This window comes from Piliocolobus tephrosceles, chromosome 10, assembly GCF_002776525.5.
Source record: "Piliocolobus tephrosceles isolate RC106 chromosome 10, ASM277652v3, whole genome shotgun sequence".
Classification (NCBI taxonomy): Eukaryota; Metazoa; Chordata; class Mammalia; order Primates; family Cercopithecidae; genus Piliocolobus; species Piliocolobus tephrosceles.
Window position 1 is genome coordinate 53,264,681 of NC_045443.1, and position 13,009 is coordinate 53,277,689.

Below are 13,009 nucleotides of genomic sequence, written 5' to 3' on the forward strand. Positions count from 1 at the left end.
CCATTCTCCTGCCTCAGCCTCCCGAGTAGCTGGGACTACAGGCGCCGGCCACCTCGCCCGGCTAGTTTTTTGTATTTTTTTTTTAGTAGAGACGGGGTTTCACCATGTTAGCCAGGATGGTCTTGATCTCCTGACCTCGTGATCCACCCATCTCGGCCTCCCAAAGTGCTGGGATCACAGGCTTGAGCCACTGCGCCCGGCCCCCTCTTACTTGTTTTTATTCATGCTGGGATCTCAATTTAAAAGAAAGTGCAAATTGGTGGACCTTTTTGTTTTTTGCCCACAAGCATTTTAAGATGACGTCTCAGGACAGGAAAGCAGCAGTGAGCCAACATCACGCCACTGCACTCCAGCCTGGGTAACAGAGCGAGACTCTGCCTCAGAAAAAAGGAGATGGGATCTCACTGTCTCGCCCAGACTGGAGTGCAGTGGTGCAGTCTTAGCTCCTTGTATTCTTCAACTCCTGGGCTCAAGGGATCCTCCTGCCTCAGCCTCTCAAGCAGCTGGGACTACAGGCACATGCCACCACACTTGGCTAATTTAAAACAAATTCTAGGCCGGGAGTGGTGGCTCACGCCTGTAATCCCAACACTTTGGGAGGCTGAGGTGGGCGGGTCACGAGGTCAGGAGATCGAGACCATCCTGGCTAACACTGTGAAACCCTGTCTCTACTAAAAATACAAAAATTAGCCAGGCGTGGTGGTGGGCGCCTGTAGTCCCAGCTACTTGGGAGGCTGAGGCAGGAGAATGGCATGAACCCAGGAGGCGGAGCTTGCAGTGAGCCGAGATGTGCCACTGCACTCCAGCCTGGGGGACAGAGCGAGATTACGTTTTTTTTTAAAAAAAAAAAGAAAGAAAGAAAAATTCTTTTTGTAGAGATGAAGTCTCACTGTATTTTGTAGGCTGGTCTTGAACTCAAATGGTCCTCCCACCTCAGCCTCCCAAAGTGCTGGGATTACAGGCATGAGTCACTGTGCCTGGTCCACAAGTTTTTCTTTTCTTTTTTTAATTTAAGCCATCATTTAAAAGTTGTGAAATTTAGCATAGCCAGGCACGGTGGCTCACACCTGTAATCCCAGCACTTTGGGAGGCCGAGGCAGGTGGACCACCTGAGGTCAGGAGTTCGAGACCAGCCTGGCCAATGTGCTGAAACCCCGTCTCTACTAAAAATACAAAAACTAGCCGGGCATGGTGGCATGTGCCTGTAATCCCAGCTACTCAGGAGGCTGAGGCAGGAGAATCGCTTGAACCGGGGAGGCGGAGGTTGCAGTGAGCTGAGATGGCACCATTGCACTCCAGCCTGCACTACAAGAGCGAAACTCAGTCTCAAAAAAAAAAAAAAAAAAAAAGGCTAATGGTGGGGCATATCTCCTAATGTTACAAAATGAAGAACATCTCTCTCCTGTGATGTCTTCTGTCCCCAGAACTGTTTAACTTGAATCTCTCAAGACCCTATCTAATTTTATTTAGTAAAACAGGAGCTAGGCCAGGTGCGGTGGCTCACACCTGTAATCCAAACACTTTGGGAGGCCAAGGTGGGTGGATCAGTTGAGGTCAGGAGTTCAAGACCAGCCTGCCCAACATAGTAAAACCCCATCTCTACTAAAACTACAAAAATTAGCCGGGGATGGTGGCATGTGCCTGTAGTCCTAGCTACTTGGGAGGCTGATGAGGCAAGAGAATCACTTGAACCCAGGAGGCGGAGGTTGCAGTGAGCTGAGATCGTGCCACTGCACTCCTGCCTGGGGAACAAAGCGAGACCCCATCTGAAAAGAAAAAAAAGCAATCAAGTTCAAACCACCATTCTCCAGAAAACTGGCTCAATCTTATCTTTTCGAGACAGAGTCTCACTCTGTCACCCAGGCTGGAGTGCAGTGGCACGATCTCGGCTCACTGCAAGCTCCACCTCCCGGGTTCATGCCATTCTCCCAAGTAGCTGGGACTACAGGCGCCTGCCACCACACTGGGCTAATTTTTTAAATATATTTTTAGTTGAGACAGGGTTTCACCGTGTTAGCCAGGATGGTCTTGATCTCCTGACCTCGTGATCCGCCCCGCCTTGGCCTCCCAAAGTGCTGGGATTACAGGCGTGAGCCACTGCACCCAGCCAATCTTTTCAACAAATTAGGGTTATACACAAAAAAGGTTGTTTCAGGAACCCAGATAAAGAGGGTAAAAGAGAAATAACCTGACGTAATTTGTGGTCCTGGATTGGACCCAGATTTAGTCAAAAATTAGCTACAAAAGGACTTTTCAGCAATGGCTCACACTTGTAATCCCAACACTTTGGGAGGCTGAGGTGGGCAGATCACTTGAGCTCAGGAGTTTGAGACCAACCTGGGTAACATGGTGAAACCCTGTCTCTACAAACTATACAAGAAACAAATCAGCTGGGCATGGTGGTGCACATCTGTGGTCCCAGCTGCTTAGGAGGCTGAGATGGGAGGAGTGCTTGAGCCCAGCAGGAGGTCGAGGCTGTAGTGAGCTGTGGTGAGTCATGATTGTGCCACTGCACTCTAGCCTAGGTGACAGAGTGAGATCCTGTGTCAAAAAAAAAGACTTTTCTTGGGACAATTAGGGTAATGTAAATATGGATTTGTTTAGATTATTCATTATACATTGTTAATTGTAAGCACTTGTTATTTAGGCAATATCAAAAAATATTTTTTTCCAATGCATATACTGAAGTAAAAAATTAAGACAATGAGGCCAGGTGTAGTGGCTCACACTTGTAATCCCAGCACTTTGGGAGGTCAAGGCAGGTTGATTGCTTGAGCTCAGGAGTTTCAGACCAGCCTGAGCAACATGGTGAAACCCCATCTCTACAAAAAATACAAAAAATTAGCCCGGTGTGGTGGCACGTGCCTGTGGTGGTGGAGGTTGCAGTGAGCCAAAATTGCATCACTGCACTCCAGCCACGGCTACAGAACCAGACCCTATCTCAAAAAAAAAAAAAAAAAAAAAGAAAGAAAGAAAAAAACAATGTATCAAAGTCACTGAAAGAGATGAAACAAAAAAAATTTTTTAATAGTATTAAAACAAATTAAGACAATGCTAGGTGCAGTAGCCCCAGCTACTCCAGAAGCTGAAGTGGGAAGACCACTAGAGCCCAGGAGTTTGAGGCTACAATGAGCTATATGATGTTGCCACTGCATTCCAGTCTGGGTGACAGTGTTCTTTCTACTCCCTCCTTCCCCCAGTTCTCCTGACCTTAAAAGTTTAGAACAGGTTGGCAATTTTTTTCTGTAAAAGACCAACTATTTTAGGCTTTGTTCCAGCTACTTAACCCTGCTGTTGTAATGTGAAAGCAGCCACGGACAATATATAAACAAATGGGCATAACTGTATTCCAATAAAGTTTTTTACAAAAGCAGGCAGTGGGGTTGTAACCTGTAGTTTGCTGACCTCTGACCTAGAACAAATAACACTTCCTGAAAAGCCTTTCCCGATACCCATCAGAATCAGGAGCTTTATCGTCCTTGGCTCACATATTACTAGTAAATCCACTTAGCACATTTATGATCCCTTATTATATATTCATCTCCATTAGGGACTAAGTTATTTGCAGGTAGGTGCCATTTTGCTACATAAGCCTCCTCATGTTCACTCTAGTGAGTATCTCATAGGGCAGACATTCAATGAATATTTGTTTCTAAAAATCGAATCTACCCTAAAAGGACAATATGACACCATTCATGACATTCACAAGCATGAGCAGCAAGTTCTAAAAGTAATTTTAAAGGAGTTTAAGGGGGGAAAAGCATTGCTAATGTCACTAGGATACATACATCGCCTCTTATGCTCTATACTGTGACATGCTTATCAGTATTTTATAATCATACCTTGTGTGCATAGAATGCAGACTCAGTGAGCACAGAAATGCTTTTTTTTTTTTTTTTCAAGCCGCTACAGTATCTAGAGTGCTATTAGGTTTACATTAGGTGCATGATAAATGCTCAACAAATTTAAAACATATTTCTGGGAGGGTGAAAAGATATTCTTTTTCTTTTTTTTCTGAGACAGGCTCTTGCTCTGTCACCCAGGCTGGAGTGCAGTGGCACAATCTTGGCTCAATGCAACCTCCACCTTCCAGGTTCAAGCTATTCTTGTGCCTCAGCCTTCCAAGGAGCTGGGATCACAGGGGCGTCCACCATGCCTGGCTAACCTTTTTCTTATGACGGGAAAAGGTAGCGGCAAATACTTATGAAGACTGTTTTTTGTTTTTTTTTTGAGACGAAGTCTTGCTCTGTCACCCAGGCTGGAGTGCAGTGGCGCAATCTTGGCTCACTGCAAGCTCCACCTCCCAGGTTCACACCATTCTGCTTCAGCCTCCTGAGTAGCTGGGACTACAGGCGCCTGCCACCATGCCTGGCTAATTTTTAATATTTTTAGTAGAGACGAGGTTTCACCGTGTTAGCCAGGATGGTCTCAATCTCCTGACCTCATGATCCACCCGCCTCGGCCTCCCAAAGTGTTGGGATTACAGGTGTGAGCCACCGTGCCCAGTCTATGAAGACTATCTTTGTAAGTAAATAATTATGAAGCCTCTGCAAGTACATCTCCCTCCTTACATTTACGTTCTTAGTTAGGAAACACTGGAGGGTGGAGGCTTCTCTGCCTGCAAAGGAATTCTAGATTCTAAAGCAAAGTTGCTTGTGGGACAAAGGAAAACAATATATACCTATTTTCTGTAGAAATTATCCCAAAAACTCAGGACCACTCAGGGAAGACATGGAATTTAGGATCAAGGCAGACCCTGGGAAGCACACAGTTCAGATCACTAGAGAGCGAGCTTTGGCTGCTACAGAACAGAACATAGAAGGGAAGAATGCAGGAGGGTACACGGGAAAGCAGCTGCAAAGTGCACACTACTGTCAGACATCCTCCTGAAAGAGAAGTTAGTGCTAAGATAAGGGTAGGTAACAAAGGAAAGAAGAAGGGGAATTAAGGTGACAGAAAGGCAAAAGCAGAGGGGAAATCTTCCCAGGAAAGGGAGTAATGTTGAAGAATTTAGAGAGTTGAGTAAAAGGTTTATTATTAGTGCAGTCAACACCATGGAACAGCACATACAACACAACCAGCAACCTGCAGAGACACTAGTGCAAAGGGTAGGGAAGCCTTTCACTGAGCTTCCTGGCTCCATCTGAGGGTAAGGACAGGACAGTATGAGCCTTGGTAAGGCAGGGAGGGGAAAGGGGAGTGGAAGAAATGTAGTAACCAGAATAAGTATAGCAGCGTTTTCAAATTCCTGAGCACAATGTCCCGGAGCTGGAACCCTACTCCCCTCAAGCTGTATCCCTCCACCCCAATCCCAGTGGAGCCATGATCCAACTACCCAGACCTGCAGTAAGCTAGCCTGGAATAAAACTCTGAGAGGAAGCTATCACATGGTGGGGAGGAGACTTTCTATCTCCAACCACACTCCCACCTCCATATGAAAATTATCACACCTACTATCCCTCCCCTTCTCTTACTTACTCTGCCAGTCACTCTAGGGATCAAGGTATGCCCCAGGTAACCTGAAATGGAACTGAAGTCCCCGGGGGGTGTGGGTGAGACACAGCACAGCCTGTACTTAGAGACAGAGATAAAATTTCTGATTTGCATGGTGAAGCTTAGAACCCAGCTATACAGCTCCAAGAAAACTTGGGGAAGCGGGGGGTTGCCTTCAAAATGAATACTCTAAATCCAGAGTTTTATGATGAGGCCCTGGAAGGGCTAAGAGGAAATTTTTCCAGAGGGCACAGGCATCGACGCTGGACTGTCATATCCTTCACAGGAATAGAGGAAGCTCCTCATTTCAGTTGGGGTTACAGAGGTTTGGGGCAGATATTGTAAGTTCAGCCGAGGACTCCCTTGGCTCTTCCTATATTAAAGCCAAAGGTTGTGCTGAAAAGGAAAAAATATAAAACACACCCCCATCCCTGTCCCACCCTATCCAAAATCCCCACTATAGGAACATCAAAAGCTTCAAGTTTGATTTTTTTTCTTTTTTCCTTTCTTAAAAAAAAAAAAGTAAATAAATTAAATTGCCAACAATGTGGCTGAGATAGCCATGATCAGGCCATTCTTAAAAAAAAAAGGGGGAAGGGGAGGGGAAGTAGGTGGAGTTTGTGAAATATAAACAATGGCCAAAGAAAATTATCAAAGTAACTAACTACAGTCACAGGGCTAGAGGGGGCTCTATGGAACAATTATGGCCTGTGCCACAAAAGGCAGTGCTGACCATATTTTAGCAAAAGCTAGGAGTAGCTTCTTGCTGAACACATCAACCCCAACAGACTAACCCCTACCCTAAACCCTGGCATCCTAATTATGAAAACTTGTAGGAAAGAAGAGCTCATCTGGAAATTTCCAGTATCCCAACCTGCATACTGGTAGACCCAGTGGGTGCCTGCACCTTTAAGGTGGACTGAACAGGGATACTGCTTGGCACAGAGGTCCAATCTTTCCCTAAGGGCCATCAGTGATGGCCAATTACTGGCCTCACTACTTATTTCTAGAGATTTGGCTCCACCCTTACCATTTATTCAGGATGTCTGCTGCTTAGAGTCAACAGGCCTGCCTGCTCTGATTCCCTGGTTTTGGAGGAGAGGAACAACTAGAGATTCCTTACTCTGTCCTGACACTCCAGGGAAATTGAATCTTTTTGTGCTTTCTGAAAATAACTGGAACCAGGAACCCTAAGCAGGAAAATGGATGGAGGTGGGGGCTTTCCCACCCAGACTGATAATTTATAGACATTTTAGGGGAATATGGCAAAGGGAGGAAATCTGGGTTTCCCACCTGAAAGGCTGAGCAAACTACCCCAGGGCCCTTCAGTGCCAGAAGGGCAGTGAGATGTGTGGCTCAGGTATAAGCCACAGTATTAAGGATGGTGGAGAGGACTCAGGTCCCAGCTGCTGGAGTGATGGGATTTTCTGATTTCCATCTCTTCCTGATAGCCAATCGAGTTCTCCTATATCTCTTCCACGCCATGAGCAAATATCATGACAAGGCCTGGCTCCTGCACCATGTCATCACCCATATGCTGGTTCTCACAGGCCATCACGACAACAGCCTGCTTGCCAGGGATGCGCTTGGCCACGTAGTTCTCATAGTAGCGTCGGTTCATCTGTCTAGTCTCTAGTGTGGCCAGACCCTGGGGCCAGCTACGCTCGTGGGCATTTTCAATCAGCTCGTTGACAATAGAAGCAGGACAGCCACTCTCCACCAGGGAGCGCTTGATTACAGCCTGGAGCACGGCATCAGGAGTCGAGATCATCCCTCCCCAGCGGGTCACTCTTGCTGGCTGAAGGGAGTTCACCCACCTGTGTGGAGGTGGTTAAAGATGGTCATTCCACCTCATCTCCTTTCTCTGTATTGGCTTTTTCTGCTAATAGAAATAACTACCCACTCTGCACTCAGCTCACCTATTCTTCCTTCTTTCCTTCCATGAATGGCTCAGAAACCCCGAATCTTTCCCCAGTTGGTCCCAACTGAGTCACCAAACGTTACCCACCAGATTAAATTCCACGAGTCTGCACTCTAGCCCTGTTACTTTTCTTTGAAATTCCAATACTTAGCACATACAGCACCTAACACAGTTAGTGCTCTATGTTTAGTGAATAAAACAATTATTCCTCTCTACTATGGCCCACTCAGCACTATTTGCCCTATATATATTGATTCACACTTACAGTTTAGTCTATGAACTGTACAGGACTCCAGAACTGAAAAATATCTTAGACTTCGCTTGTATACTTCACTTGTTTTTGCTGCATTTTATTTTATTTTATTTATTTATTTTTTTTGAGACGGAGTCTTGCTCTGTCGCCCGGGCTGGAGTGCAGTGGCCGGATCCCAGCTCGCTACAAGCTCCACCTCCCAGGTTCACGCCATTCTCCTGCCTCAGCCTCCCGAGTAGCTGGGACTACAGGCGCCCGCCACCTCGCCCGGCTAGTTTTTTGTATTTTTTAGTAGAGACGGGGTTTCACAGTGTTAGCCAGGATGGTCTCGATCTCCTGACCTTGTGATCCGCCCGTCTCGGCCTCCCAAAGTGCTGGGATTACAGGCTTGAGCCACCGCGCCCGGCCTTTTGCTGCATTTTAGAGATCACTTTCCTGGACTTGCACTCTGCCTCCTCTTCTCTGGGTTGTAAGCTACCTGAAGACAGGGATAATATCTTCTATTTCTTTTTTTTTTTTTCTTGAGATGGAGTCTCACTCTGTTGCCCAGGCTGGAGTGCAGTGGCGCAATCTCAGCTCACTGCAAGCTCCGCCTCCCGAGTTCACGCCATTCTCCTGCCTCAGCCTCCCGAGTAGCTGGGACTGCAGGCGCCCATCACCATGCCCAGCTAATTTTTTTGTTTTTGTTTTTTCAGTAGAGACAGGGTTTCACTGTGTTAGCCAGGATGGTCTCGATCTCCTGACCTCGTGATCTGCTCGCCTCGGCCTCCCAAAGTGCTGGGATTACAGGCGTGAGTCAACACGCCCGGCCTATCTTCTATTTCTTTTTGGCCCTCCTAGCACTCCACAGCCTTTAATACAGGGCTTTGTACATGGGTACTCACCTAATTCTGGATAAAGTGCATCCTTGGGTAGGCTTTCCCTTCTATCCACCCAAACACGTAAGACATCCTGTAGTGGAGCTAAGGGTTATCCTCTTCTCCTCTGCCCCTGTCCTTAATGCCAATATCTGAGAAGCAGTGACCCCCCAGCCCAGCTCTCCAATGCCCTCCTTCTGCTACTCTCCTGCTCTTAGCTCCTTTCAGGCCTTATTGTCAGGATGTGGAATCACTCCATGTCCTGAGTGACACTCACTCTAGGATCTCGTTGTATTCAATTGTCTCCTCCAGGTTCTGAAGGTTGGGGTTGACACTGCGGATTGCACGCATGTATGCCTTTAGCAGCTGGATGTCTCGCTTCTGTTGTGGAGAAGAACAGGAATAATGGTTAAGGCAAACAGCAGAAAAAAGACAAAAGTTTATCCGAGAATGAGGACAACTGAGATCTGAAGAACAACCAGTTTGTAAGCTTCAGGAAGACAGGGATAGGACTGTCTCACTCACAGCTGTCTCTTTAGTACTTACAAAATGTGCCTTCACAGAGGAGGCATCTGATAACTGTTAGGTGAATGAATGCTATGAATGGGATGAAGGAAAGTCAAGGAGAGCTCCAGTCTGATTCCCTGCTAAGCCACAGGCAGAATAGCCACTCATCCAAGCTCACAAGTGTAAGCACAGGTCTGTGTGTTCACAACTGGTTTTATTACCCCCAGGCAGGCAGTTATCTGCATATGAGGGATATGTTCTCCCCTGTGTCTTGGGGCCTACCTGCTCTGCCAGCTGGTGTTTGTGTTCAGCTGACGTCTTCTCCAGCTCTGCAATGCGTGTCTGCTGCTGCTGTACCACTGAGCGCAGGTGCTTAATGCAGTTATGGTTGGGCAGCTCATCTTTGGGCATCTCCAGGCTGCAGACCAGGGTGGGGAAAGAGCAGAACAGGGGTGATCACCAGGACATGTACGAAAATGGCCTATTCTGTGGCAGATAACTGCTGAGTAGATTGTGTCCTACCCAAAATTTCTAACATTCATTTCAGGCCTCCCTCGTTCATTCCCTTCACTTTCTTCTTCCAAGCTTCCTACTTGCCCCTTTGCTGTCTATTTTCCTTAAATTTCTTTCCCCAATCAAGACACAGTGTTTTATCTACTTTTTATATTTATTTTATCTTATTTTATTTTTTATCTTTTTTTTTTTTTTGACGTGGAGTTTCGCTCTTGTTGCCCAAACTGGAGTGCAATGGCACAATCTCAGCTCAGCGCAACCTCTGCCTCCCAGGTTCAAGTGATTTCTCCTGCCTTAGCCTCCTGGGTAGCTGGGATTACAGGCGTGCACCACCATGCCCAGCTAACTTTTTGTATTTTTAGTAGAAACGGGTTTCCCCATGTTAGCCAGGCTGGTCTCAAACTCTTGGCCTCATGTGATCCGCCCCGCCTTGGCCTCCCAAAGTGCTGGGATTACAGGCATAAGCCACCGTGCCTGGCCTATTATTTTACTTTTTTTTTTTTTGAGACCGAGTTTCACTCTTGTTGCCCAGGTTACAGTGTAATAGCACGGTCTCAGCTCACTGCAATCTCCGCCTCATGGGGTTCAAGCAATTCTTGTGCCTCAGCCTCCCGAGCAGCTGGGATTACAGGTGCCTGCCACCACGCCTGGCTAATTTTTGTATTTTTAGTAGAGACTGGGTTTCACCATGTTGGCTACACTGGTCTTGAACTCCTGACCTCAGGTGATCCATCCGCCTCAGCCTCCCAAGTGCTGGGATTACAGGCGTGAGTCACCGCACTGGGACTATTTATTTTGACACACTGTTTTTATCTACTGCACAGCTCTCCTTTTCCTCCTACAGATTCTGCCTGTGCACTTATTCCTTCAGAGAAGCCCTATATTCACAGCCCCAGCTATCAATATTCTTTTTATTTCTTAAGTTACTTAGGGGGAACAGAGTCCAGCCCAGGCTGGAGTGCAATGGTGTGATCTCGGCTTACTGCAACCTCTACCTCCTGGTTTTAAGCGATTCTCATGCTTCAGCCTTCTGAGTAGCTGGGATTACAGGCGTGCACCACCATACCTGGCTAATTTTTTTTTTTTTTTGAGACAGAGTCTTGCTCTGTTGCTCAGGCTACAGTGCAGTGGCGTGATCTCGGCTCACTGCAAGCTCCTCCTCCCTGGTTCACGCCATTCTCCTGCCTCAGTCTCCCAAGTAGCTTTCCCCTACAGGCGCCTGCCACCATGCCTGGCTAATTTTTTGTATTTTTGCAGAGATGGGGTTTCACTGTGTTAGCCAGGATGGTCTCAATCTCCTGACCTCGTGATCTGCCTGCCTTGGCCTCCCAAAGTGCTGGGATTACAGGTGTGAGCCACCACACCTGCCTCCACACCTGGCTAATTTTTGTATTTTTAATAGAGACAAGGTTTTGCCATGTTGGCCAGGTTAGTCTTGAACTCCTGGCCTGAAGTGACCTGCCCACTTTGGCCTCCCAAAGTGCTAGGATTACAGGTATGAGCTAACACACCCCTCAGCTATCAACATTTAGTCAAATATTTCATAACCCACAGAAAGAAAAAATAGGGTAAGAGGAAATATGAGAAGGCTGGCAATTACAGCAGTCAAACTGACAAACAGAAAGTAGTATTGGACTGAAAGGGAAGAATAGAGTCAATCAACCTTTAGTGTTATTATACAAATTTACTGAATTGCTGTGCCCCTTCTTTTGTTAAAGCAAGAGCAAAATGATTATAGTTGGAAAAGCAGGAAGAAAGTAAGATCTTAGAGCAGGGAGCCAAGGAGGCTAAGAATACTCCTTGCCAACATGCCTAAGAGACCTCCTCGGCTAGTGAGGAGGGCATCCAGCGATAGGGGCATAAATGAAATGGCCCTTATCCATGTGGGGCAGAAGAAGGGAACAGATCTCACCCACAGCCCTGTTCACAGGTCACAGGCCGTTTCGGGTTGTGCTCACAGTCGCTGAGGTGAGACATGAGGTTGTCAAGCCGGACAACGGCACTACAGCCAAACACAGCGTTGTCACAGGCAATCTGTAGCTTTGACAACATGTTCCGCATGATCCGAGGTACTGGGCGCAGATGGGCGACCGTCACAACACTACGGTCCACTGGACATGTCTGTTGCTGAGAGAACCACTGGGTGATACAGGCATTGCAGAAAGCATGTTCACAATGAGGTGCCTAGAAGAGAGAACAAGGCAAAAGGGGCATAGGGAATTAGCAGGACCTAAGAGCCTGGATATGATAACTCTACAAAGCCAATCGTGCCTTTGAGCAGCTTCTACCGCAAGAGGTCTGTTGGGTCAAGCAAAGTATAGATCTACTATGGGCAAGGCATTGTAGGGGACAGGCTTAAGATATGTTTCCTGCTAGGCATGGTGGCTCATGCCTGTAATCCCAGCACTTTGGGAGGCTAAGGTAGGCACGCTGTTTGACCTCAGGAGTTTGAGACCATCCCAGACAACATGACAAAACCACATCTCTACAAAAGTTACAAAAATCAGCCGGGCGTAGGCCAGGCGCAGTGGCTCATGCCTGTAATCCCAGCACTTTGGGAGGCCGAGGCAGGCAGACCACGAGGTCAGGAGTTCAAGACCAGCCTGACCAACATGGTGAAACCCTGTCTCTACTAAAAATACAAAAAAATCAGCCAGGGGTGGTGGCACACACCTATAATCACAGATACTCAGGAGGCTAAGGCAGAAGAATTGCTTGAACCCAGGAGGTGGAGGTTGCAGTGAGCCAAGATTGCACCACTGCACTCCAGCCTGGGCAACAGAACAAGACTCCATTTCAAAAAAACAAAAAAATTAGCCGGGCATGGTGGCACATGCCTATAGTCCCAGCTAGCCAGAAGGCTGAGGTGGGAGGACGGACGATGGTTTGAGCCCAGGAGGCGGAGGTTGCAGTGAACCAAGACTGCACCACTGCACTCCAGCCTGGGTGACAAAGCCAGGACAGGTTTCAAAAAATATATATCTATGTTCCCTGTGCTCAAGATTAAAAAGGAGTTGTGGCCGGGCGCGGTGGCTCAAGCCTGTAATCCCAGCACTTTGGGAGGCCGAGACGGGCGGATCACGAGGTCAGGAGATCGAGACCATCCTGGCTAACACGGTGAAACCCCGTCTCTACTAAAAAATACAAAAAACTAGCTGGGCGAGGTGGCGGGCGCCTGTAGTCCCAGCTACTCGGAGGCTGAGGCAGGAGAATGGCATAAACCCGGGAGGCGGAGCTTGCAGTGAGCTGAGATGCGGCCACTGCACTCCAGCCCGGGCGACAGAGCGAGACTCTGTCTCAAAAAATAAAAATAAAAAATAAATAAATAAATAAATAAATAAATAAATAAAATAAATAAAAATGAGTTGTGAAACAAGACAAACAAAAAGTTATATAACAATAAGAGATATAAATGATATTCCAGGACAATAGGACAGATGACACAAGGCAGCCAATTATTAATTG

General features: G+C 47.1%; 1 protein-coding gene across 1 annotated transcript in view; it reads right to left on the reverse strand.

Annotated features, from left to right (window-relative positions):
• Positions 1-3,325: 3,325 nt before the first annotated feature.
• Positions 3,326-13,009, reverse strand: part of RNF41 (ring finger protein 41) — a 33,262-nt gene continuing 23,578 nt past the window's right edge. Inside the window, exons 4-7 of the mRNA XM_023210800.1 lie at positions 11,457-11,728; positions 9,314-9,449; positions 8,802-8,905; positions 3,326-7,310 (exon numbers count right to left, since the gene is read on the reverse strand). Of these exons, the coding sequence (XP_023066568.1) occupies positions 6,959-7,310; positions 8,802-8,905; positions 9,314-9,449; positions 11,457-11,728 (864 nt within the window). The 3' untranslated portion in view covers positions 3,326-6,958. The remainder of the gene's footprint in view (positions 7,311-8,801; positions 8,906-9,313; positions 9,450-11,456; positions 11,729-13,009) is intronic.